Genomic DNA, 24788 nt, shown 5'->3' with positions numbered 1-24788 from the left:
GGGTACTTCTTATCTGCAAAGCTAATTTTATTGTAATGAGGGCATAAGTTGCAAAAGGTTACATTCGGACACTAGAGATTCTTGCCTTTTCCCACCTTTCTTTGTTGGCCTCCAGGCCACTTGTCACCCCAAAATGTGTGGTTTCTTATCAGCCCAGAGGTTCCTCCTTTTCCTTCTCTGCCCAGGGACCCCTGTTGTTTACATGCTGTATGGTTTTCTGCATTTGGCCTGTGCTCCTCCATTTTTGCCCAATTCCTGCCATTTGGCCTGCGTCCTCCTTTCTCTGCTCATATCTAACTATCTGGCTCCTCTAACAGAACCATGGACAGCTGGGAAATGTAGTTTAGCTGTGCACCCAGGAGAGAAAAGCTGTTTAATGAAACGCCAGCTAGTCCCTGCCACTAATAACAACAATAACATGCATTCATAAGGCTTTATTCTGAATCAGCCCTGTTCTAAGAAAGCACTCTGATGACACCGAATGTCATCAAGTGGCTAGAATTGGGAGTTTGGGTTTAACCACTTTTTAAAAGTTTCACATAACCTAGGAAAGCTGAACATATGAACATACCCAGCAATTCCACTTCTAGGTATCTACCCTAAAACCCCTCGAATACATGAACCAGGACATGTCTGCAAGAATGTTAATAGCAGTAAGTAAGCCAAACTGATGAGTAAATTGGGGTATAGTCACCCACGGAATTATATGCAGTAGGGAAAAAGGAGTGAGTGAAAAAAATGTGGCCCTATCTTAGTGACAATGCTGAGTAGGAGAAGAAGGAAGTCTAAGAAGATTACATTTATCATGAAACTCTTTTTATAAAGTTCAAAACAGCAAAATTAAACAACACATTGACTGGGCACAATATGGATGTGAAAATGCTATGTTTACAAGAGAAAAAAGCACTTTATAATCTTTAGGTCTTTGAATCTGCTCATGTCCCTGAGGTAGGTATTCCAGTCATGGGAAACTGAGGCACAGAGAGCTTGTCACACACCAAAGCTCAAGGCTGGCCTCCAGAGCTTGAACCCTTGTCTGAGCTGGGGTTACTAGGCTGGTGGGGGCATGGGGTGATTGTCATCTCTCCATCTGGTCGGAAAGCCACCCACCACTCTGCCCTAGGGCCCCGCCCACCTGGCTCCAGGCAGGCTCGGAGGCAGTGCTCACCTGGGCCCAGTGCATCCGGCTGCAGCCAGCACTGGGCAGGGAAATACCTCTGGAGCAGCGCAAGCTGCAGGGCATCCCCACTGTCTCCCTCCTGGGTCTGGAGGGCCACAATGAGCCCACAGCCCCCGCCAGGCCCAACCTGGCTGAAGTGGGCAGCTGTGTCCAGAAGCAGGGCAGCCAGGTAGGCAGCTTCCTGGGTCCCGGGGTCTTCTGCTAGGTACTCCTCCAGGCCGTCGAGCAGCAGGAGAGAGGGGACTGGCCCCCGGGCCTCATGGGCAGAGCACAGGAACCGGAGGAGCTCACGGGTTGAGGGTGGGTACTGGAAGCGGATCTTCTACAGAGAGGAAAAAAGGAAAGGGTCAGATTCAGCACAGGAAGCCAGGCTCCCAGCTATAGACGGTTTGCTTCCTTGCATACTTTCCTGGACGAGGCTCTCACTCCCCAGGACGGTGATTCCAGAGTGAAGCTGTTCAGAGTAGTTGAATACTATTCTGATTGCGCCTCTCCTTCCCCCTTCTTTTTAATACAGCGCTCACCACTGGCCGGTATTAGTTGAGAAAAGGTACGTCTTTGCCAAATCTCTAGGGCAGTCTTTCCACAGAAAACCCGCCCGTAGCGTCGGACCCTATCATTAACTCTGGCTGCCCAGAAACCAACTCCAACCAAGACAAGACCCAGATTTAGCCCCACCCCTTCCTCGCCCCTGACTCCACCCTTTTGGCACAGGCTTTTGCTAATTCCGCCCCATCATTGGGTAGTTTCTCACTCAATCTTAACAAAGCTTCGCATGGTCCCACCCCCGACTCATTCCAGAATCTATCCCGTAAAGGCTGCTCTGGCTTGCCCCTCCTTCGTCTCCGCCATAGGTCGGCCTACCTGTTACTCCCCCATCCGCCCCGCTACTGGTTGGTCCGCCTCTGGTCCTGCCTCTCCCTACCTGTAGCCGCAGCGGTTCGAGAGGGGCTCTAGTCCCTCGAGGCAGGCTTTGCAAAGGCCTCCGGGTCAGGAAAAGGACTGGGCCTCGACCCTCCCCTGCCGCCTCCAGGGCCGATGCGAATAGCAGGGCTGTCTTTCCAGAGCCTGGGCCACCGAGCAGCAGCAAAGGCGGTCCGACCTCAGTTGTGTTCCCCTCCCCGGTCCCAGCCGCGCTGCCTGAGCTGAGCACCCGCCTCAGCGTCTCCGCCATTCGCAGCGTACCTCTGTCCAATCGGCGGCCCCTTCCTGTCTTTAATCCCGCCCAAGATGAGGTCTCATTGGTTACAGTGCACTTAGCTTCTCCATTGGTCCAAGGATCTGTTCATCAAAGCCAAATCGACGTTTCCTAGCTCCTCCCTGGTGAAGGGGCAAATAACCTAGTCTGAGGAAGAAAAGGAGGCTTTTGAGGGAGATAAGGTTCTTCCCTGGGTGAGTCCGCCGGCGGAAGCAGCACGAATACTATTATTGTGAGCTAATCAGCTAATCAGACAACATAAGGGCTAAGATTTGGAGGGAGCAGGCCCTAATCACTGATACATTACTTAAAGTCTCCTAGCCTCAGTTTGCTCACCTGTAATATGGAGCTCATGATATCTCAAGAATATTGTGATGAGCATGTATCTGTGTTTCTGCTGATGTCACCCAATGACAGTGGAGAGGTGGAGAGATGGATGAGCTGTGTGCTCCACTCTCTGCTTTTGAGTACCTGCACAAGTGTTTGTCTGGGCCTGCAGGCTTGTGGATTTTCGTGTGCAAAACAGCAGCAGCCACCTCCGAGGATCTGAGAAGGGGAGTCTCAGCTTCCTCACTGATTGGGGGCCTGCTGGAGTCCTGCTTGGGGTACGAGGGTGGGGGAAGGCAGGACCACGGAACAAAAAAGGGGCCAGAAGAAACGAGGCAAAGGGGCAGGGGCTGGGAGACTGAGGGAGAGCCACAACAGGACCTTGTTTGTCACGTTCACTTTGGTATCTCCAGCTCCCAGAACAGTGCCTTGCGCCTTGTAGATTCTCAATAGAGTTTCATTAAAGGAGTGAGTGAAGAAAAGAAGGGAGGATCGATATAAAACTGGGAGAGAAGGAGGAACAAAGTGAGTGATCAAGTGATCACTGGTTGGGTCTCTTCACCTAGACTTCTCCCCAGAGCAGCCACTCATGCCCCTGTTGCCCTGGCAACTCTGTCTCCTGGTAACTTCAAAGTGGTGCTGTTGCCAGGAGACCCAGGGGCAGGGCAGAACTGTGATTTCCAGGGATTTCGCTCTCCCTCTGGGGCCAGAACACAGCTGAACAACATCCTATGATACACCCACTCACACAGCTAGGCACCCCCACACCCCTCTACACACACACACACACACGCACGCACACGCACGCACACACACAGCACACTGTTAGATTGCATTGTCAAATGCACTACCTCAGCCCCATGATTCACCTCACTTTGCAACACTCTAAATGCACAGGCACCTAGTAGTGACACCCGTATTGCAGTTCCGCAGTTTTGTACATGGGAGCATGCCAAACATAGCCCCATTTCAAGTCCTTTGCCTTGCTGTTCTCTTGCCTAGAACACTCAGCTCCCAGAGCTTCCTCATTTTTTTTTCATTCCATTCAGGTCTCTGCTCAGATATCACCTACTTAGAGAGGCTTTCCTTGGCCACCCGTGTAAAGTCACACCTCCTTTATTCTAACTGCTTATCATCTTTCTCTTCAAACAACTCATCACTTCCAACCTTATATAGTAATTTGATTGCCTCTCTCCCCACTAGAATGTCAGTTCCACCAGAGTAGAGTCCATCTTTCTTTAACTGCTGGGTCCCCAGCTCCTAGAATAGCACCTGGCATACAGTAGATGCTCCTAAATGTAGCTGAGTGAGTACATTGCAGAGATGCAGACATTCGGTGTATCTCTCATGAACACAGTACTTCTTTCTTTCACTTCTCCAGATCCCATTTTCACATCCTGATAGAAGGAACCTTACCATAGAGGGACTCCCTGAAGGAGGCAGGACTGAAGGGTGAGGGTACAGGGAAGTGGACAGCTCAGGTTCAGTGTGTGCTTCTCCTTGGTTTATCAGCATCCTCCAGTGATTAGTTCATTCATTTAGCAAACATTTCTTGAGCATCTACTGTGTGCCTGGCCAGCTCTGTTCTAGGCACAGGGGTTCAGCAGTGAAAAGACAAAAATTCTCTGTCCTGGAGGACTGACATCCTAGTGAGGGAGGAGATAATGGCCACCAAGCATAAAGAGAAGTTTAAATAGTCTATGAGCAGATGATAAGTGTGTGAAAGAAGAAAAAAAGTTAGCACAGGGAAGTTAGAAAGGCTAGTTGTTTGGTTCTTGCAATTGTGAATAGGATGGTAGGGGCAGGCCTCACTAAGGAGGTAACATTTGAGAAAAGGTTTGAAGGAGCTGAGGAGGTGAACCATGCAGATATGTGGGAGAAGACCATTCCAGGTGGAAGCACCTGCAAGTGTAAAGGCCTGGATGCACTGGGAGAACTTTGGCTTTTACATAGAGTGCCATGGGGAGCCCTGAGAGGGTTTGAGCAGAGGAGGGTTGTGGTCTGACTTACATTGTAAAGCAGAGCTTGGTTTTGGTCCCTTTGAGTTTGACAGGCTATGAGACCCACTGGGTCAATTAAAGAAGCCCTTTGAATAAGAAAGCACACTTTAGTCTGGAGTTTCTACCTAAGAGTTTCCAGCCTAGGGTGGGGTGTGGGCAAGACCAGGGCTGCTGTCTCCTCTGGCGGCCCCGACTTTTCCCTTTCCTAGCTCGTGCTTAGCATCAGAACCATGGACAGCGCCAACTGGGTTGGCTGGTGGGCGCTGTCCACCGTGCTGAAGTCTTGCTTCTTTCCCTGCCCGCAGTGGTAGCAGCTGTGCAACAGGAGGGACCACGGGTCTCAAGGGTGCAATCCCTGGAAACAGGAGCTCTGGGCGGTGAAGCAGGGGACTCCATGATTCTGTCCCTCTTCTGCCTTCAGCCCTCTCATGCTCCCATCTAATTCCCCTGGGGCCCACAATCAACCCCACCACCTCCCCCACCTCCTCTCCCTCTGCCCCTCGCTGGCTCAGCTCCAGCCACACAGGTCTCCTCACTGTTCCGTGAACACAGCAGACACGTTTCCACTTCAGGGCCTTGGTTCTTGCTGCACCCTCTGTCTGGAACTCTCCTCCGCCCCTGACCGCGCATATTTGCCTGGCTCCTCTCCCTCCCTCCTTCACACCTCATCTCCAGTGCCAACTCCTCCAAAAGAACTTCCCTGACCACCCCCTTTAAACTGCAAACCGTGTCCCTATTCCAAAGCTGCCCCATTGTGTTCTCTAGCTTGAGTTTTCTCCTTATCACTTATCAATACCTAACATATCAGAGATTTCAATCCCTGACCTAAATCCTTGATCCTAGAGTTTGGAGTTCAGAATTTTTCAGATTTTCAAAAGACGTAATGCTATGTACTAACACCCCTAGTTGGACCTGGGATGACATTCGAAACCAAACACTATCTGCAACAAAACATAAGAATATTCATATAAAGTTAAATTAATAAAAACTGTAATAACCTTATGTCAGTTCAGGCCAGATATTGCCACAGATGAGTTATGAAAACATTTTTGGTTTTCAGACCTTGAAATTTGGAACTGTGGTATTATGTATAACTTATATACCTTGTTTATTGTCTGTCTCTCGGGTGTTAGAACATGAGTTCCATGAAGGCAGGATCTTGTGTCTGTTCTGCTCACTTGCTGCAGCCACTGTGCTTAACTAAATAGCACCTGGCATGTAGTAGGTGCCCCACAGTGTTCGTTGAATGAATAAGTGGGTGGATGAGTGAGTAAACGAGGAACAAAGGAAAGCAGACTCCCCTTTCCTAGTTTCTGGTTGACTCTGCCCCGCATGGCCTGTCTGAAGCTGCTTAGAGCTAAAATGTTTGTGGGGGGAGGGGGGTCTGTGGCTCCCTGTTCCTACTACCTTCCCTGGTCTCTGTTGGGTCCTCAGGGGTTGGTTCTCAGCACAAGCTCATGATCAGAATCCCTGCTGTAGTCCATGTAGTTCAAGGGTTCAGCTTGGAGGTTCCTATCATCCTCAGTATCCCCTTCACCGTTAGAACATTTAGGGTCCCCTCACCCTATTATTCCCTGTGTTCTCTGCACCCTGGTCATGGTCAGAAACAGACCAGCCATCTGGGGAAAACAGTCAAGTGAGGTCCCTCACAGTGTGTTTGTGTGCCTTACATGTGGCTTGTGGGGCTGCTCGCATTTGACAGATGAAGAAATAAGGGCACAGAGAAGTTAATGAACTTTCCTGAGGCCACACAACCAGAAAATGCTGAGCCAGGATTTGAAGCCAAGTAACAGATCCCACAGCCCTACAGTGCTTCTCCACAATCGCCCTTAGATACTGTGACAATACCTCCACATCCAGCCTCACTGATACCTAGACCCACAATTAAAGTCTTCCACACCCTGCCACCTGGGAGAGGAAGGCAGGTGGCCAAACTTCTGTTACAAACAGGTCTTTATTAAAGATGAGGAGCGGGCAGGAAAGGGGGGGGGCAGTGTCTCCCCTGCCCACAGCCTTTGGCTGCCTAGGGTGGAGAACCCTCTCTGCTCCACCCATGCCTCTGTGATGGCACAACTGTATGAGGCTGAGGCATAGGTGGCAGTGTGAAGAACAGGGGTGGGTTCTAAGGGGGAAAAAAGTCCTTTCCCACAGCCCTAATAAATAACAGAAGGATTTGAGGTGGCCTGGGCACAGAGAAGGGGAGACAGCACCCTGAAACCCAAAACCTCTGAACTGGGGCAAGCCCTGCATAAGTAAGGAGTCAAGAGGACTGGGTGAGAGATTGCATGTGGGGGAGGGGCAGAGAGGAGAAGGGGCACCCCAAGGACCTTGCCATGGGGGAGCCTGCCCCCTACCCTCCAACTGGACTCTGATTCTGAGGAGAGAGTACCCAATGACAAAGGATGACCCCATCTCCCTCCTCTCCTTTGTATATGCTTAGACATGGGTGGTCCCCCATTGACTGGAATCATACCCACCCACCCTAAAAATTCTGAGAACCAAGGACTCTTATTGGTTGTTCAAATGCTGAACACTGGCTGGAGTTGCCCACTTGCCTGAGGAGTCTAAGAAGTAATGGGGAGGCTACTATTGGCTGGAGTAAACTCCTTTTGGTTAAAATTCTGAGAACTGGGGGGCCCCCACTGGCTGAGCAATGGCCGGGGGGGGGGCTTTGGCCCTTAAAAGGTCAATCCTAGGAGGCAAGAACCCCCCACCCAATTTTGCCCACTTGGAAGATGTCCCATTGGGCAAGAGAGGCAGGGGGTTCCTCAGATGTCCTTCCAGTCATCCTCTGATGTCTGGGCCTGGCTGGTTTGGGGACAGGGGCTTTGGCACTCACACAACACACGCACACACATGTGGCAGGGAGAAATGGGGACCGGGTAGATTCTGGGTGGGTGTCAGGCCTCACAGCAGGTGGTCACGGCTGGCAAATAGATAAGGGCTGAAGTTGTCCCGGTGGAAGGGGGAGGGATAGAGTCCGCTAAGGGTATACAGGTCCCGCAGCAGGGGCGTGGGCAGCAGCAGCTTCCGGCCACGGCCACCCCCCCCACCTGGCCCCCCAGGCCCAGGGGAGGAGGGGGAGGGGCCCTGGCTGGGGGTTGGCGCTGGCAGGGGCAGGGGCAGAGGCAGGGGCGTCGGCTCAGACCTCAATCGAGGGCGGGGCACACGGGGCGACGAACACATGGCTGGAGCCCTGGACGACACGCAGCTGGGAATCAGGTGGCCACGGCGGGCGCAGTTCTGCGGCTCTGGGGATCAGGAATCAGAAGTCAGGGGATTAGAGGGGGGCCACAAGAGCACAGGTGAGACCTCTGTGGCAGTGACTGCCATCTGGAGGTCCCCCCACTTCCCCGCGTTCCCTTGACACTCACTGGATGGGGTGAGCCGTGCCGGTGTCGAATGCGGCCTGCAGGCCTCAGGTTCCTGAAGCAAAGAGGCAGAGGGAAGGGGCTAGCGGCCCCCTGGGCCCCGCTGGCCACAGCCACGAGGGGCTCATCGGGCAGAGAACCCAGTGGAAAAGACGACCAGTTTTCAGGATTAACCAGGTCCCCTTGGGAGGGAGAAGGGGGCACACCTGGATCCACAGAGATAAGCGATCTCTCTACCTATCCATGGCCCTGAGACCCCCCATCTCCTGCCTGACTGTCTACCTCCGTGGTTCCCCTCCACCCACCACCCTCTCCAGCCGGGAGCAGCCCCCAGCCCCCCTTACCTGGGCCACACTTAACTTTTCGAGGGGGCTATCCATGGTGGGGGCTTGGCTCAGGTCCTCCCAAGGAGAGAGCCTTCGGCCAGAGGGTGGCCGGCTCTGGAAGTTGTGCACGACACAGGTGACCTGTGACAGAGGGAGAAGGGTGGGCTGAGGTCTGAGGCTAATAAGGTAATTACCATCCCCATTTTTCAGACAGGGAAACTGAGGCTCAGGTTTTCAAAAACAACACTTTAATGGTGCTTACTATGTGCAGAACCCTGTTGTTCCCACTTTGCTAAGGATAGATACTATCATTATTTATTCCACAAGGGTGGGGATAAGCAAGGCCAAGTCGTGTGCCAGCAGGATCTGATCCTGCCCTCATTTGAATCTTTGATGTTTTGGACATTATGGGCTTTTGCATTAATTTTTAAAAATGCTTCATTAAAATAATATTTATCTTTATTATTGAGTGTTTTGGCACTCTTAGGTTCTGTACTCAAAGCGAGGGCCTCACTTGCCTTATCCTGGTCCCAGTGCCGTTATCCCATTTGACAGATGAGAATGTCCAAGCTAGGTAAGGTTAAGGGACTAGCCCAAGATCACACAGAGTCCACACCCTTCACCATCATATGGTCCTGCCTCTTGGGACAAGGACAGATGTTAAGAGGCTCACCAGAAAGGTGGCGATTGCCGCCCCGGTCAGGAAGCCGGCCAGCACGTCGGACCAGTGGTTGCGATATTCGGCCACGCGGACCACGCCCACCAGGAAGGCGGGGCACAGCAGGGCCAGGCAGAGTGAGGGTTTGACCAGGCGGGAGCCCTTCACACGGAACACAAGTGTCACGTACATCTGCAAAAGCCAGATGGGTCAGAGGACACACGGCAGTGGCAGTCGCCAAACGCAACCGAACACTGCGTTCGAGGCTAGGGGGCATGGCCAGAATCCTGAGGAGCCGATGAAGGCTCTGGCTAGGGGCTCCAGGGAACAGAGCCAGGGGGACAGGGGCTCAGGGAGTGGAGTCATGGACCCCCAGTGGGCCCTTGCAGGGATGGGGTTGTGACCAGAGCATTAAAGAGCAGTGGGTAGGGGCTCAAGTCTCTGGAGGACCAGTCCCAGATGGGGAAAGATGCATACTGGGTTGGGGTGTGGCCACAGAACCAGAGAGTGGAGTCAGGGCCCAAGAGGCAGGTCCAGGAGCTCCAGGAGGTGGTCCCCAAACCCCTGGGGACCATAGGGTTAGAAGCATAATCCCCAACGCTAGAAAAAGGAGTCAAAGCAACAGGGGGTGCAACCAGGGAAATGCAAGGGACAAAGTCAGGAAGTTCCAGCAAAATCGAGTCAGGTGCATGGCCAGATCAATAAAGGGCAAGGACAAAGTGAATGACAAGAGATCCAGGGAATGGAGTTGAAAGCTCACTACCCAGTCACCCAGCAAATATCCAGGACCTATAGCATCGAGGGGACATAACTTGGCGTCAGGAGATGGAGTCCTGCGCTCCAGGCCCTGCGGTCCAAAGAACCAATAACCTCCTTCAGGCATGCCACTAGTAGGTCAGGAGGCGTGGGCAGATACCAAGTGATGCAGTCAAGACTACAGCCAGACTCAAGCTAGGGGCGTGGCCAGCGGGTGAGGGGAGGAGTCAGAGCCTGAGCTGAGTAGATTCCGCCCCAGGGGCGGTGTCACAGCAACGAGGCGTGGCCTCAACCCTGTAGGCTCTAGCCCTGGGGGTCCACTGCCCGCAGGCCGCCCCGTACAACCCTGCCCCCATTTCGGGGCTCACCGCCGTGTAGGTGACGGCGTAGGCGCAAAGGGCAGCGTCCTTGCAAGGGAAAGCTCGGCGCGCTGCGGCCACCAGGCTGGGGCTGCCGGCACAGGCGCCTTGGTCAGTGACGAAACGGTCGGGCCCTGGCCGGTCCGGTGACGGTGGCAGGCAGCCCAGGGCCGTGTAGTTGGGGCGGCACACGGACAGGAAGTGCGGCGTGGGGTTGCCGGTCACCACCTGCCCCGCATTGGCGAAGATGGTTGTGGTGAAGAGGCCGAAAGAGTAGACCCCTGCAATCGGATGGGAGAAGGGGTTCATGCCAGGGCCCTGATGCCCCGGTGGCTGTCCTCCTGTGAGTCCTCTATGGCTCATCTGGGCCCCTGTCTCCTTGTTCCTATGCCTGCCATTAAGGCACACCTGGGACTTCCCCTAACACCATACCCCATAATAGTGGGGCCATGTTCCTCTTCCCTTGGGACCACCATGATGGCACTCTGGGCCTCTAGCCTCTGTCCCTCTGGGATTACCACTATGTCAGGAGGGGACCCTCCTCTGGAACACATTATAGCTGGGCTGGGACCCCTCAGTAGCATTACATCAGGACTGGACCCATGCCTGGGACCTCCTAGGACCACACTGATGGCAATTCTGGGCCTCCTATACCTGTCCCTGGACTCGCTATTGATTGCTGAATTGATCATTTTTCTCCTGGATCATCAATCAGCCAGAGCTGAATCTCCAGCCCTTTGCCACAAGGACCACTACTTTGGACAAGCTCTGCCCTTCTGCTACCCCAAGTCCACCAATTGTGGCTGGGACCAAATTCATAGCACAGCCAGGGTCCTCATCTCCCTGCCCCTGTGGCCCCCTGGCATTTGTCCTGTGTCTTTTCTGCCTGAGACTCTCCTTGTGGCAATTTGGGGCCCTCCTCTTATAGGTGCCAGCATGGCTTGCTTAGACGCCCCCCCACCATGTCCCTAGAACCTCCACTATGTCTAACCCCTTTGCCGCATGAAGTCACTATCATGGCAGTTCAAGGCCCTCTTCCCCCTGGGATTCTTATGATGGCTGAGCCCGGCCCATATGCCTTCATGTAGCTGACCCCTGGCAGAGTCACTCACCCAGAAAGCGGACCAGCCTCCGCAGCGGGGGGCTAAAGCGGCAGCAGGCCCCGGACACGATGGTGCTCTCCCCAATGATAGGGATGGCTGAGGGCGGTGTGGGGAAAAAGGCACGCGCCAGCTCCCCCAGCAGGATCTGTGGGCAAGACCAAGGTGTTGGGGTGGGGGGTGTCTTCCTGGCCTTCAAGCCCAGCCCCCATCCACCTCCACCTGGCCCTCCTGCCTCCTGGGAGGCTCTCCCCACAGTCCAGGCCGGGCTACCCCAAGTCTCACTGTAAGTGTGGGCCCAGCAGTGACCAGCGCATAGACCAGTGCCGGAGGCACTCTGCTGGCAGCCTCAGGTCCCGGGTAGGGCTTGGCGTATGTACTGTCATAGCAGAAGAAGCCCTGGGTGTGCACAGGGAAGGTGTCCGTGAACTCCAGGCGGTAAGCAAGCAGGACCACGATGCCCAGCAGCACAGACTGTCGCCCAGCCAGGGCAGGGAGAGAGATGGAGAAAGGAGAGAGAGGGTCAGGCCTGAGGTGGGCCACGGAGATGGAGACACAGAGATGGAGACAAGAGACAAGAAGGAGAGAGACAAGGAGAGATGAAGAGGAGATAGGAGATGGAACTAGGGAGAGGGAGAGAGAACAGGGCCAGTGCTCAGAGAGACAGTGGGTGTTGGAGGGACTGACTAATAGAGAAAGAATGAATACTACTGATATAAGTACTAGCAGCCTTAACGCTTCTTGTGGGCAGGGCATCACACCAAACCTCTTCCATGAATTAATACATTTTACTTTCATAGTAGCCCCAGGAGAAAGGGACTCAAATTATGCCCATTTGACAGATGAGGAAACTGAGGCTCAGGAGGGTATATGAGGTGCCCAGAGTCCCACTGTAAAGATGGGCAGAGCTGGATTGGAAGACCGGGAGCTCCACTTCTGAAGGTGCCCTTGAGGGTCTGGCGGGGAGGTACCAGCGCGTGATCCTCACCTCCACGAAGACAAAGCAGGGAATAATGGAGAAGCTCCTCTTCAGCTGAGGTCTCCCTCCCGCCATGGTGAAGGCTGGGCCTGTGGAGATGGGAAGGGAGTGGGGCCGCCAGGGCAGGGCCTCGGGGGAGGCTCACTGTCCCTTGCTCAGGGAGTCCTCTGGCCACACCCTAGCCCCCATCCCTGGAGCTACAGCTGAGGAGCCTGGCTCCGCCCCCTGAGGCTTCTGGCCACGCCCCTGCAATCCAGGTCTTGCCCTCACCCATGCTCATTGGAGGCATGGGTCTCCCCTGACATGACCTGCTCAGCTCAGCCTCTGCTGGGGACCCCACAGGTTGTATCGTGGTCTTCTCCCCCCACAGCCTACATAGGAGGGTCACACCCCCATACCTTTTAGGAGGGCACGTCCTCCTTAGCTTGTGGGACCCCTCCCTTCAGTCTTTAGCAGAGACTTCTCCAGCTTAGTGGGAACCCCCCCAGCAAAGAAGGGACCATTTAGAAGGGTCCTCAGCCTCACTAGTTTTCAGGAGACCCCATCCTCTTTCCCTACATACTTTACATGAGACCCATACTCCCTGTTCCCCACCTCCACCAGGCCCCTCCCCTGAGCTCCTTCCCCCATGGCCCACAGAGTCCTCTCTCTCCTGTCCCCATGGGCTGTGCCTGACTGGTTTGGGCTGATGGCCAGGCCCTCCTTCTCTCACAGATGCCTCTCCCTCCCTCCGTTCTTCCCCCTCCTCCCAGTCTGTCTGCCTCCCTGTATCGCAAGGGGGGGGCTATCTCCCCCTCAGTGCTCTCCCTCCCCCTAGTCAAACCTCAGTCCCCAGCACTGAGGGGCCAACACAGCCACACCTGCTTGATCCCTTCTCCCAGCCTGACCTCACCTGTGAAAGGGCCCTATGGCTTCCCACAGGCCACTGCTGCCACACCCACAGACTCACAGCCGCTCCTGGTGGCCAGCAGGGCAGGGATGGTCACCCCCATTGCACAGATGTGGAAATGGAGGCCCAGGCAGGTGAGGGTAGGCACTCTGAGTCCAGTGCCCCATCCAGTGGCTTGCTCTGCAGTGTGACATGTGGGGTGAGGGTCATAAGAGATCCCAGATGCCTGAGATGCCCACCTGATCATGGCTCCCTCCGCCTCCCAGAGACACAATCACACACACTGGCTCCCCCAGAGTACACAACTCACCAAGAGCCTCCATCCCAAACACCACACACACACACACACAAACACACACACACACATACCGTGGCAGAGCAGTTGTCCATCCCACCAACAAGGATCAAGGGCCTGCTCGGTTCCAGGCACTGCCCTGGTTACCAGCCTTGTGGTGAACAAGACAGGCTCGCTCATTCAGACAGGTGCCCAACACCCACTACACATATAACTGCACACTCACACACAGCACAGTGTGCACACGGCCTGTCACAAACACCCACACAGATCAAACAATCTCCCCCAACACACTGGGAGTCACTGGGTCACAACAGGAGGTCCTTCACACACCTCACAGCCCCACATACAGCCCCACTGGAGCCCTCACTCCACCACCGTCAGGAACATAGACTCGAGGCTGCCAACACACTTAAGAGCCAGATCAAAAAAGTCACCACACACAATGGGGGCGTCACAGAACTGGTCACAGTGTCACACCCCCAATTACAACGCACTCAATGACACACATTAATGGTCTCTCATCCACACTGGTAGTCATAGGAAAGCACCGCTCCATCCACAACCACAGCCACATGGCCACACAAGGGCACATACATGGACCATGGCACAGACTTGCACACAGAGCCACACGAGAAAGGCACAAGATCACAGCCACATACTGGAACACAATAACGGCCCCCCACACACCATCCGAAGGAACACACAACAGCGGTCACACAATGACAGTCATAGGCACACAACCATACAGAAACCAAGACAGCCACACAATCACTGGAATAGCAGTCACACAGCCACTCAAAGGTGGCCACAACCACACAGCCAGCACACACACACACACACACACACAATCAGAGTGATACCCACGGACACAGCTGCACAATGACAGCCACAGGAGACACAACCACACAGGCACCCCTGAAGCCGCACAATCAGTCATACAGCCACACTCTGACACATAACGACAACCACACAATCACCGCCAGCCTCATCTGGGTCCCCTCCCCGTGGTCCCCTCCCCCAGCCCGGTCCCCAAGCCTCAGCTCGCAGCCTCCCCTCCCCCTCCCAGCGCTGGACCCACAGGAGACCCGACCCACAGGAACCGAACCCTGGCCAGACAGACAGACCGCGAGGGTCGGAAGCCCGCAAGAAGGGGTATAGGGGGCACCCCGAGCCCTTACCCCTCACCGGGTCGAGACTGCCTCCGCCTGAGCCCCGGCTCCGCCTAGACGGCCCCGGCGCGGCGGGACGGACTGACAGACAGAGGGCTGGCCAGCGGGCCAACGCAGAGATGGAGATGCTGCCTGCCGGCCCGGCTGCGCCGCGCAGACTCAGCGGCGGGGCGAGGGGCGGGGCCTCCGGGAACATCATTTGCATAACCCGTGGGGCGGGGTCTCGAGGTGTCTCATTAGCGTGATCCGGGGTGGAGCCTCGGTTGTTCTTGGGGGCGGGGCGTGTCAGAATAGATTCAGGAGGGAAGGGAGATTGGAGGTTGAGAGGGAGGACCCAGGCGAGTGCTGAGAGGAAAAGGAGGGTAGGGTGTCAGAGCATGACCTGGGGCCACGACCCTCCCTCCCTGGGCCTCAATTTCCCCCATTTGGGCAGTAGGGACAGTAGGCCAGATAGTCAGGACACCCCAGAAAGGAAGGCTGGTGGCTTGTGTGGAACACCTATCTGGCCACTCATATCTAAACAGACTGATCCCTGACTTTGCCATATTGTAAATGCAGCCTCACACTGTCCCCTGACCCTAGGCCTACACATCCCACACAGCCCCTGAAGTCTCCACACCCTCCCCAAGACTGGGTAGTAAATTTGAGGTGGGGTCACTCTCAGGCACAGGAAACAGCAGGAGCAACAGTCCACAGGTGGAGGAGGGTCTCAGCTAGTTTATTTTCTCTCTGGAGGGGTCTTCGGGAGAGCAGTCCCAGCTGCTCAGACTGTGGAGAGAGAGGGTGTGTCAGAGCCTGGCCTAGTCCAGGGGACCCCAAGGATGGAGGTCAGGGAGCAGACGCCCAGGTTGGGAGCTGGGAGGGTCCATACTGTGGGATTCCAGGGCAGGCCAGGAGGGGAAGGCTGGGGTGAGGCAGGGGAGGATCCACACCAGGTGGGAAGGAGCGGCTCTTGCTGAGCGGTGGCTGGGAAGGGTCCTGGTCTGAGTCTGAGTCTGAGTCCCAGGAGGGGAGTGGAGGGCTCAGGCATCGGTGCCCCTTATAACCTGCAGGAGGGACAGGTGCAATTCTGGCATGAATCCTGAACGGGATCCTTGAGCGACCTCTGAATAGGGGCCCAGTGCCCTTGGTATTATACTTAATGATCTTTGATCATAACCCTTGAATATGATATAACACCAAAGTATGGCCTTGATGACCCTTGCATTTTACCCCACTGACCCTTAAAAAAGATCATGGTGACCCTGAGAAACCCCTGGATGAAACCTCCAGGAACTAATGCAACCCCAGAATAAGACCCAACAGATGTGACCCCCAAATTTGGCCTCTGAACATGACTTTCCTGTGTGAAGTTGGAGAATGACCCTCCCACCCTGGAGCAGTGTGCAACCCCCCTCACCCCTGAGGCTTGCGGCCTTGGGGCGGCCCCCTGAGGATATGGCGAGGCCATCAAAGGAGTTCTGTAGCACGTGCACAGCAGACCTGTGGGGAGATGGGGATCTGGGGACCCTGGGAGACTCTAGACTGCTCAGGGCTGGGGTAGGGGGGCTGTGGTGGGGGCAGGGGCAGAGATGAGTCTTGGGAGAAGAGGGAGATCTAGACTTAGGTGGGTTCCAGATTCTGGTTGTTGCCTCTTGATCTATTGGGAGAAGGGCAGGACAAATGAGGGTCATGGGTCAGAGGTTAGAGTGGGAGCTGGGCATCACCATATGTCACCCAGTTCCTTCTGGAGGTCATCCCTCCAGGAGCCACTGCCTCCTGGTTTCAACTCCTCAGTCTCTGGCCAGTTGGATGTCTCATACCCCTGCTGTTTCATCTTGGTCAGGACCTGAGGCCGGGGGGAATGGGCAAACAGTAGTAATAACAATGATGATGGTGAAAGGTGTAATACAGCATTTATTACGTGCCAGGGTGCCTTAAAAGTGTTTATCACTCAGTTAATGCAACTACTGGGTCAAGTAGGGCTGTGTTGTTATATCTATTGTACAGATGAGGAAACTGAGGCCCAGAGAGGGGAAGTGATTGCCGACAGTCACAGAGCAGTAAGTGGCAAGGCTGAGATTTGAACCCAGGCCTTCTGGCTCCAGTCTGATGGTAGAGGCTGACAGAGATCCCCATGCCCCCAACTCATGCAAGGTCCCTGTCCTCTCTGCTCACCTTGCGACACTTCACCTGTGTCTTCTGCATCTTTTGGATGTTCACCAGGTTCTGTGTGATTTCCTCTTCCTGTGCCTCTGTGGGGAGAGGGGACTCAGGAGGGCTGGAATTGCAGAAGGACCCCCCTCCCTTGGCCATGGGCTTTGGGCACTCACGAAGCTTCTGATAAATGAAGGTCACCTCCTCTCGCACCAGCTCCAGCTCCTCCCACAGGAACTTCTTGCTGAGGGGACAGTGCAGCCTAGATCTACACTCTCTGTCCCACCCCTGGCCTCCCATTTCCTGGCCTACCTGCCTTCCCAAGGCCTCCTCCATCTCCCATGTCTCCAGGTGTTCAGTCACCATCTCCCAGGCTCTGCTCTCTCCCCCAACCTGCCTACCCACCTTTCCCTTCCTGGCTACTATCCCCCACCTCCTAGCCATCCCCAGCCTCCTGTCTTCTCCTCCTGACCTCCAGCCTCCCACTCCCTCAGTCTCCCATTGCCTGGCTTCTGCCCCTCAATCTTCAACATCCCCAGCTTCTTCCCCCACAACATCCCCTCCCCTCCCAATTTCCATGCTACACCCCAGCATCTGATCCCCTGGCCTCCCTTCCCAACCACTTCTTGTCTTCCCTTCCTCTGGCCTCCAAGTCTCCCACACACTCCCACTTCCTTCCATCTCTCCATCCCCTCCTCTTGTCCCCCCAGGCTTTCCCTGGCCCCCAAGTCTCCCTTACTCTGGCCCCTCCTACTTTCCCATCCTGCTTGTGGTTCCCTCTCCCTGGCCTCTCTTCCCTCCTGCAGCTTCCAGGCTGCCCTCCTGGCAACACCCACCTGTCCCGGATCTCCTGGGCCAGCAGCTGCAGGCAGCGGGTGGTGCGGGCCCGCTGCACCTCCTCGCTATCACGCAGGCTCTTCTGTAGCCCTTGCAGACCTTGAGCCAGGGCCCCATATAGCTCCTGCCTTCCCTCCTCCAAGTCCCACTTGTGCCCCTCCTTGTCTGTCTGGCGGCTCGTGGGGGCCAGCACCTCTGCAGAGACGGTGGGTACTTAACTGAGCCCCACCCCCACCCCGAGCCCAGTTTTAAACCCAGATTGCCCTAACCCTGACCAGACCCCAGCCCTGAACCCAGACTCACCCAACTTCTCTCCCGCTGGCCTGACCCTGACAGGACCAGCAACCTCCAGACTGACCCTGACCCTTGGCCCGTCCTCACCTTCAAGCTGTTGGATCTTGATTTGCTGCAGGCAGCTCTCCTTCTCCAACAAGGTCACTGAGTGGTTTAGGAACTCAAAAGCCTAGGGGAAGAGGTCAGGCAGGTCTGGGGGGCAGGGAGTGCAGTGGAGTTGGGGGGGTGGGAAAACAGAGGCAAAGATCGCCAGAGGGGGTGGTTCAAGGTGGCTCACCTTGGTCTGGGCCTGTAGCTGGCTCTTGAGTGACTCCAGTTCACATCTCAGAAGCTTCTGGGAGTCGGGGATCATCACGGTGGGCTTAACTGTGAGCAGAGGTGAGGGTCAGCCAGGGCTGGGAGGGGCAGAGTCAGGGGTAAGGTCAGGGTGGAAGTCAGCAGAAGCTAAGGGTAGGGGTGAGGCAGAGGACAAGGTAAGGAGCTGGGGGAGGCTGAAGCAGAGGTAGAGGCAGGAGTAGGGGTCAAGGTCAGAGGCAAGAGTCAGCTGACAATGGGGCAGGGATGAGCAGGCAGCAATGGCGGACTTCCACTGAGGTTGCGGCAGAGGGTGGAAGTAGAAAATATCAGGGCTTCCACCCACAGTCTGGTTGGGAGGGAAGGTTCTCACCTTTGGCTTTGGAAGAGCCGGTCTCCAAGGACTTCTAGAGAAGGGGGACATGAGGGCAGTAGAAATTCATCCCTGGGCTGTCTCCCTGCTCACCCCAACTCAGCGTGTGGGAGTTAGACACGATTTGGGTTGGCTGAGTTCTGGGTGTTCCAGACCTCCGAGTGCAGGCAAAGCTGCCTCCAGGCACATGCAAGTACCCATCCACTCACTCACCCCCACCCCCAGCCTGCACATGCTCAGAAGTGCATTTGTGTGACAGGTCAATGGGCTGCCTCTGGTAGCATGGGTCTTCTGAGCCCTGTCTCTGGCTTGGGCTCAGGTAACGGCCCTCCTCTTTAAGGGCAAACAACATCAACAATGTCTGCAGGGAGCACCAGTAGTACATGATGTACAACGACACACAGTCATGGAAACACAACCAGACACATAGCCTCAGACTCAACCATGCATGCGAAATCCTAAGACCCAAGGCACCCACTCATGTCCATCTCAGACACACAGGCAGTCACACCCAGAGACAATCACAGACAGGACCCCATTAAGATACACAATCATGCATCCGTTTCATTCATTCAAGACATTTTCAGTGCTGCAGCCCTGCTGAGCACTGGGCGCTGTTCTGGGTGCTGAAGACATAGGGTATGAGGGCTCTTGAAGTGGACTCTCTGCCCCCACAACCCCCTCCCTAAGCCCTGCAGGGGTAAATTGCAGTGTGGCAGGAAGGGGTTTCCCCGGTGAGAATGACCTTAGCGTTGCTGTGATGCCTCTTTGGAAGGTCCTGGTCATTACAGTGCTCCTGTGATTCTGAGTAGGGGAGTGGGGGAGATCCATTTGACTGAGGCCCCGGATCCCTCCCTGGCCTCCAGTCACCAATTGTGGCTGTGTTCTCAGATGCAGGGGGCTCCAAGGTCTCTGGTTCTAGGGTCCTGGACCAGTGAAAAGTATATTCCAAGGTCTTGTCTGAGGAAGAGCCTGAGAGGAGGGTGTAAGAGTGAGGATTTCCTGAGAGCCAGCCCAGAGTGCTCCAGCCTATCCTGCTCCCCAGCCCCAGGGGCAGCCCCTCAACGAACCCCAGCACTTGTCACACTTCTTGTTAGCAGGCAAACACTCGTTGGAGGGTGAGGGATGTGAGCAGTAGCAAGGCACGGAGCAGTCAGGGTCCAGGGGTAGGCCGGCCAGAAGAGGGTTGCTTTGAGTAGAGGGGATAGAGGGGGCTGCACTGAGACCAGCTCCCAGGTCCTGACTCCCAGACCCTCCCTGACATCCCAGAGATGCCTCAGCCTTGAACACAGGGCCTCTTAGTTATGGTAGGAGCCAAATCTGGGTGAAAGATGATTCCAGCCCCGGGGGTTGGGCTGGGCAGTGAGAAGGGATCCAGAGAGGGGGACCCAGAAGACCCCACAGGAGGAAGTGAGGCCTGAGAAGAGCCTAAAAGAAAAAAATTCTCAACATTGGGCCCTAAAGGAAGGACATCCCTGGCAGGAAACAGCATGTGCAAAAGCTTGGAGACCTGGAACCATGCTCTCTGTGCTGACAAATTCAGGGTGGCTGGAGGCAGGGTCCAGGAGGAAGGAACAGGAAGTTAGAAAGGCAGCTCAAGTAATGTATGGGAAGCCAAGAAGGCGAGTTTCAAACTGGCTCCCCAGGTAAATGGAAGCCATTGAACATGAGCAGGAGAGGCAAAGGGTATCTATTCAATAAATGTTAGCTGAACTGGGGCCCAGGCCTGCACTAGGTGAGGCTGGGAACAGGGAAGAACTCAGCTCTAGGTCTCACAACCACACCCCCTGCCCTTCCAGTGTAGTCATGGCTGGCACAGCTGAAGAAACCTGGGGCAGGTCTGTCTGGAAAAACTTCCAGGTGAAGGGCATCTTGCCACAAGTCACGTTCAGCCAGAAGGCCACACTACAGGCCTTTCTCTTTTTCTGTCCTTGCTGGGCCCTCTGGTGTCTTTCCCCTGGCCAAGTCCTCCCGAAAGACTCCTATACACCTTTCAAAACCCTATTCAGCATCTCCTCTGTAAAATCTTTCTTAACTCTTTTTTATGTTCGTATTTTCTGAGCATCTTACTGAGTGCTGGGCACTACCCTAAGCCCTCGCTGGGTCTTCACACTCACCCTGTGATGTAGGAGTTACCATTCTGCCTGATATGTTCTAAGCTACCCCTTTAAGAGTTACTTCCTCAGGGATGTCCTCACTTCCAGAGGCAGTACAGCATGATAATTAAGCAAGGAGACCCTCCAGCTTGATGGCCTGGTTTCAAATCCTAGCTCTGCCCCTTTCTCAGCTGTGTGATGTTAGATGAGTTACTAAACCTCTCCGTGCCTCAATGTCCCCAACTATAAAATGGGATGTCATACTATCCATCTTACTGCGTTGTTGTGATTAAGTAAATTAATCCATGCCAGCGCCTGATATGGTAGTGGGAAGCTCAGTGTGTGTCCTTGAATGTCACACTGAGAACCTGGGACCTGGGGGACTTGGAGGGGAAAAGGGAAAATGCATTTCTGAGTAACAATTGCAGGCAGGTCCCCAGTCGAGCCCCCCTCCCTCCCACAACAGCTGTTTCTCCCTCAGTCCTTCAGGTTAGAATTCGGGGGGAGGGGGCGGGGGTCATTTGTCTGGGCCCCGCCCCCCCGGGCCTTGAATCCTGGTCCCGCCAGGCTCCCGACCCCTTCCACCCCCACCTACCACATACCACCTGCTCATGCTCTCCCATCGGGGACTGTGAAGCCAGTCCCCAGCTGTGACGGTGAAATTTGGTCCTGTGGGGACACCATCGCATTAAAACGCGCGGAGCCCAAAGGTAGAGTCACAGAGAGGGGTGTGGCTGGCGTTTTAGCTCCGCCCCCGCAGATGCAGCCTAAGGCCTCATTGGCGCCTTCTGGCTTCCGCAGCTCTAGGAGCGGCGGTGTAATTGGATAAAAGCCTAACGAGGGGGCGGGATTCCAGGCTGGTTTTTGTTAATCGATTAGTCGATATCTAAGAGGACTGTACAGGAGGCTGCAGATCTCCGATCTGATTGGCTTCAAGCTTAGCGGGGAGGCGGGACGAATTCTTGTTTCCAAGAGGGGAGGTGGCCGAGGAGGTCCGCGTTCCAACCGGGAGCGCGGGAGTGAGGTACTGAGCCCAGTTTGCCAGGTCCCCGAGATCCGGCCCCGGAGCCTCTGGTCTCGGACTCTTGAATGCTCACGGTCGAAGTCCGGGTCCAGTGGTGGGGTCGGTGTCCTCGCGATGAGATTTGGGGTTTCCTAGGATTAGATGGCGCCTCCGGAGGGTGCTTTGGGGATCTTCAAAGTGATGTCTGGGATCCTGTTACGAGAGGAGGGCTATCTGCTGTTAGAACTGGGTCCCCGGGGTGATACTTGGGAGTCATTGGCGGGGGTGATCTCTGAAGACCTAGGGCTCCGATCTTGAGCTGCTGGGGCTGAAATTTGGGGGTCTCGGAGGTGGCTTGGTTGTTGGGGACCAGAGAGCCTTAAGATCTTGAGGGCTGACATTTGGAGAGATGGGGTCTGGGGATGTCGTAGGACTGCCTTGGGCCTCTCCCCCACCCCTATTCCTGGGCTTCTACCTCTGAAACTGTGTTAGATTGGCTGTGACCCTCTCACAGGGGCTAAAGGCCACAGGACAAAGGTAAAACTCTGACCCACACGGTGCCTCCTTCCCAGGCCAGCAAGATGGAGGAAGGCGGGGACCCAGGAAGCCTGACTAAGGTGGTCCATCTACTGGTCTTGTCAGGGGCCTGGGGCATGCAAGTGTGGGTGACTTTCGTCTCAGGTAGGGACCCTCGGCCTGGACATGGGTATCCAGGGTGGGGACAGGGATGAGAGGGGGAACCTGGAAATGTCCTAACAGGCATGTGGTCCCCTGTGCCCCACAGGCTTCCTGCTTTTCCGAGGCCTTCCCCGACATACCTTTGGCCTCGTGCAGAGCAAACTCTTCCCTTTCTACTTCCACATCTCCATGAGCTGTGCCTTCGTCAACCTTTGCATCTTGGCATCACAGCACACCTGGGCTCAGCTCACATTCTGGGAGACCAGCCAGGTATGCGGGCTTGGGCTTCACTACCCTCTGGAGAGTCATTCCCAGGACCCAACTGAGCACCTATGGCTACACCTTTAGGAGAATTGAAACAAAACCCAAAAAACTGCCCCTCCTTCCCGGTGGATACAAAGCTGGGCTCTGGATACCCTTGAGCAGTGCACATCCTGCACAATGATCCCCAGCAGCCCCATCTATTCCCCAGTGTCTCTCCTGGCTGTTGCTCCCTCTCCTCCCCCTAGCTGGGCCTGCAGCCAAGCTGCAGTGACTCAGCTGGGCCAGGGCACTGACCCTAGCTCATTGTTTAAAAACCAGCCTGACTGGGAATTTAGAGTCCCCCACCCCCATCCACACACTTTCCCAGCCACAAGGCAAGGAACCATCTCTGCATCTCATATTTCTCTATCCTGCCTTCCCCCTGCCCCTATTATATTGCTCAGATGTGGGCAGGTGAGGCCTGACAGGGGGTTCGTTAATCCTACAGACACAGGAGGGATTATGGGTAACTGGAACTTCGAGGACATTTAATTCACTCCCTTATGGGCCCAAAGTCAGCTTCTGGGGTCTAGACTGGGGCCACAGAGGAGATGGGGAATGAGGGGACAGTTATGGTGCTCTGTCCCTACTTGGAAAAGAGAGGTTCTGCCCTGAGATACCCTCAGTTTGGGGGAACAGAAGTCAGGAAATAGGCTGTGTTCTAGAAACTTCCAGTCTGGGTATCAGAGGAGAGGAGGTTCAGAAGATTTGGGGGAGAGGAGACAGCAATGGAGCCTTTCCTCAGGACCTGCTGGTTTCAGGGTATGAGTGTTGGAGCTCTGTTTGGGGCTGCTAGTCTGGGTTTGGGTGGGGAGGTAGGAGGCCTGGCTTTGACCCAATGCTGTCCCCTCTGGGCTTTGAGGATGCAGAATGACCCTCCTTAGGTTCCCTCCTGCCTCCCAGGCATGGCTCATCTTGTCCTCCCTCCGCCCCACCAGCTCTGCCTGCTACTCCTGAGTCTCACACTGGCCACCATCAACGCCCGCTGGCTGGAACCCCACACCACGGCCGCCATGTGGTCCCTGCAGAAAGTGGAGAAGGAGCGGGGCCTGGGCGGGGAGGTGGCTGGCAGCCACCAGGGCTCTGATCCCTACCGCCAGCTGCGGGAGCAGGACCCCATGTACAGTGTCCTCCGCCAGATCTTTTTCCGCTACCATGGCCTGTCCTCCATCTGCAATCTGGGCTGCCTCCTTTGCAATGGGCTCCACCTCGCAGGCCTCGCCCTGAGCCTCAGGAGCCTCTAGTACCCACTGACTCTTTGTCTCTGCTGGGGCCCCAAATGTCAATAAATCCTTCTTTGGAAATGACTGCTGTCATTTTGTTCCAACTGGGAAGCAGCGGGGAGGGGCAGGCAAGGGTAGAGCTGAGGGCTTCTGCTTCTGGATTCATGTGGCACAGTGATTTGCAATGTTAGCTGTTGCCGCCCCTCAACTCTTCCTATAACGGTGCCCATTTGTTGAACACCCACTGTGTGCCAGGCGTGGCGCTACCCATTGCATGTACCACCCATTACTGTGACAACAGCTGGTTCTGATCCCTGGAGGACAAGCGTATTTCCCACCCCATTGACATTGGGGGTGGCCATGTGACTTGCTTTGGCCAATGAAATATAAGCAGAGTCACTTCCAAAGAGAAGTATGCAAGCCAGTGCATGACTTGCCACATCATCCCTTCACTGCAATGAGCAGTGTGAGTGAGAAGCAAACCTTGGGGGTTGGCTGCTGTGGAGGCTGTAGGGCTGCTTGTTACTGAGCATATGCCAGCCCTTCCTGACTGGTGCAAGTCATCTCAGTTCATCCACAGCAGCCCTTGGAGGCAGCTAATGTTCCCATGAAGGAATGGGGGCTTAGAGAAGTTCAGCAAGTGGCTTCAGGTGGAGTCATTGGGATTTGAACCCTACCAAAGCCTGAATTATTATAACTGCAGATCCTCTCCTGCTGGCTTGAAGAAAAGTGTGAGACCTCAGCTGAGCCTGGATGCCAAATTTCCTTATCATGTGGCCTCAAGCAAGAGGCTGCCCCTCTCTGATCCCCAGTTTATCTGTTAAGGGATGTTAATTATAAGGGCCCTTAAGAGTATTTAGAAAGGGGGGTCTAGCCCACTTTAGGGCCAGGCGCTGCACTTGACAAATACTAACTCAGATCGAAACGTTCACACAACCCTA

At 55.1% G+C, this 24788-nt stretch overlaps 4 protein-coding genes across 13 annotated transcripts; 1 reads left to right on the top strand and 3 right to left on the bottom strand.

The window, feature by feature from the left end:
* Nucleotides 1–419: 419 nt before the first annotated feature.
* Nucleotides 420–2370, bottom strand: SWSAP1 (SWIM-type zinc finger 7 associated protein 1). Its single transcript, XM_006185013.3, has 2 exons — nt 2106–2370; nt 420–1502 (listed from the first exon to the last, which is right to left on the bottom strand). Exons 1-2 carry the CDS (start codon nt 2352–2354, stop codon nt 1005–1007), a joined length of 747 nt encoding a protein of 248 aa, XP_006185075.2. The 5' UTR covers nt 2355–2370; the 3' UTR covers nt 420–1004.
* Nucleotides 2371–6640: 4270 nt separating this feature from the next.
* Nucleotides 6641–16427, bottom strand: PLPPR2 (phospholipid phosphatase related 2). 8 transcript variants are annotated; one of them, XM_032465696.1, is made up of 14 exons: nt 16317–16375; nt 16010–16092; nt 15482–15656; nt 15279–15378; nt 14620–14955; nt 13204–13323; nt 12264–12343; nt 11561–11749; nt 11288–11423; nt 10185–10456; nt 9076–9252; nt 8421–8543; nt 8080–8131; nt 6641–7956 (listed from the first exon to the last, which is right to left on the bottom strand). In XM_032465696.1, exons 3-14 carry the CDS (start codon nt 15638–15640, stop codon nt 7613–7615), a joined length of 2088 nt encoding a protein of 695 aa, XP_032321587.1. In that variant the 5' UTR covers nt 15641–15656; nt 16010–16092; nt 16317–16375; the 3' UTR covers nt 6641–7612. The 8 variants fall into 8 exon arrangements, with proteins under 8 accessions (XP_032321587.1, XP_032321588.1, XP_032321589.1 ...); XM_032465699.1 differs by having other exon boundaries at nt 7772–7956; nt 8437–8543; XM_032465697.1 differs by lacking the exon at nt 16010–16092 and having other exon boundaries at nt 16317–16427.
* On the bottom strand, nt 16011–21533 carry CCDC159 (coiled-coil domain containing 159). Of its 2 annotated transcripts, XM_032465705.1 has the most exons (10): nt 21243–21533; nt 19615–19733; nt 19290–19516; nt 18545–18578; nt 18155–18243; nt 17965–18046; nt 17583–17778; nt 16923–16990; nt 16768–16844; nt 16011–16438 (listed from the first exon to the last, which is right to left on the bottom strand). In XM_032465705.1, exons 1-10 carry the CDS (start codon nt 21251–21253, stop codon nt 16313–16315), a joined length of 1029 nt encoding a protein of 342 aa, XP_032321596.1. In that variant the 5' UTR covers nt 21254–21533; the 3' UTR covers nt 16011–16312. The 2 variants fall into 2 exon arrangements, with proteins under 2 accessions (XP_032321596.1, XP_032321597.1); XM_032465706.1 differs by lacking the exons at nt 19290–19516; nt 19615–19733.
* On the top strand, nt 21531–23931 carry TMEM205 (transmembrane protein 205). Of its 2 annotated transcripts, none has more exons than XM_014559486.2 (4): nt 21531–21664; nt 22216–22324; nt 22428–22591; nt 23563–23931. In XM_014559486.2, exons 2-4 carry the CDS (start codon nt 22225–22227, stop codon nt 23866–23868), a joined length of 570 nt encoding a protein of 189 aa, XP_014414972.1. In that variant the 5' UTR covers nt 21531–21664; nt 22216–22224; the 3' UTR covers nt 23869–23931. The 2 variants fall into 2 exon arrangements, with proteins under 2 accessions (XP_014414972.1, XP_014414973.1); XM_014559487.2 differs by having other exon boundaries at nt 21632–21763.
* Nucleotides 23932–24788: the final 857 nt, after the last annotated feature.

Source organism: Camelus ferus, chromosome 22 (genome assembly GCF_009834535.1).
Source record: "Camelus ferus isolate YT-003-E chromosome 22, BCGSAC_Cfer_1.0, whole genome shotgun sequence".
NCBI classification, from domain to species: Eukaryota; Metazoa; Chordata; class Mammalia; order Artiodactyla; family Camelidae; genus Camelus; species Camelus ferus.
The sequence above is the reverse complement of the archived record's forward strand: the minus strand, read 5'-3'. Positions and strand labels throughout refer to the sequence as shown.

Bases quoted from the DNA above. Each gene is read 5' to 3' on its own strand.
- TMEM205 (XM_014559486.2), top strand. From the start codon at position 22,225: ATGGAGGAAGGCGGGGACCCAGGAAGCCTGACTAAGGTGGTCCATCTA. The intron at 22,325-22,427 runs GTAGGGACCCTC...TGTGCCCCACAG, and splicing joins GTGGGTGACTTTCGTCTCAG to GCTTCCTGCTTTTCCGAGGC. The intron at 22,592-23,562 runs GTATGCGGGCTT...CCGCCCCACCAG, and splicing joins CATTCTGGGAGACCAGCCAG to CTCTGCCTGCTACTCCTGAG.
- CCDC159 (XM_032465705.1), bottom strand. The intron at 18,244-18,544 runs GTGAGAACCTTC...CTCTGCTCACAG, and splicing joins CGGCTCTTCCAAAGCCAAAG to TTAAGCCCACCGTGATGATC. The intron at 16,439-16,767 runs GTGAGCAGAGAG...CCCCGGCCTCAG, and splicing joins CACAGGTGAAGTGTCGCAAG to GTCCTGACCAAGATGAAACA.
- SWSAP1 (XM_006185013.3), bottom strand. From the start codon at position 2,354: ATGGCGGAGACGCTGAGGCGGGTGCTCAGCTCAGGCAGCGCGGCTGGG. The intron at 1,503-2,105 runs GTAGGGAGAGGC...TCCTCTCTGTAG, and splicing joins TCGAACCGCTGCGGCTACAG to AAGATCCGCTTCCAGTACCC.
- PLPPR2 (XM_032465697.1), bottom strand. From the start codon at position 15,640: ATGCCTGAGCCCTCCACTCCCCTCCTGGGACTCAGACTCAGACTCAGA. The intron at 15,379-15,481 runs GTATGGACCCTC...CTCTCTCCACAG, and splicing joins GCCTGCCCTGGAATCCCACA to TCTGAGCAGCTGGGACTGCT. The intron at 7,957-8,079 runs GTGAGTGTCAAG...CCTGATCCCCAG, and splicing joins GGCACGGCTCACCCCATCCA to AGCCGCAGAACTGCGCCCGC.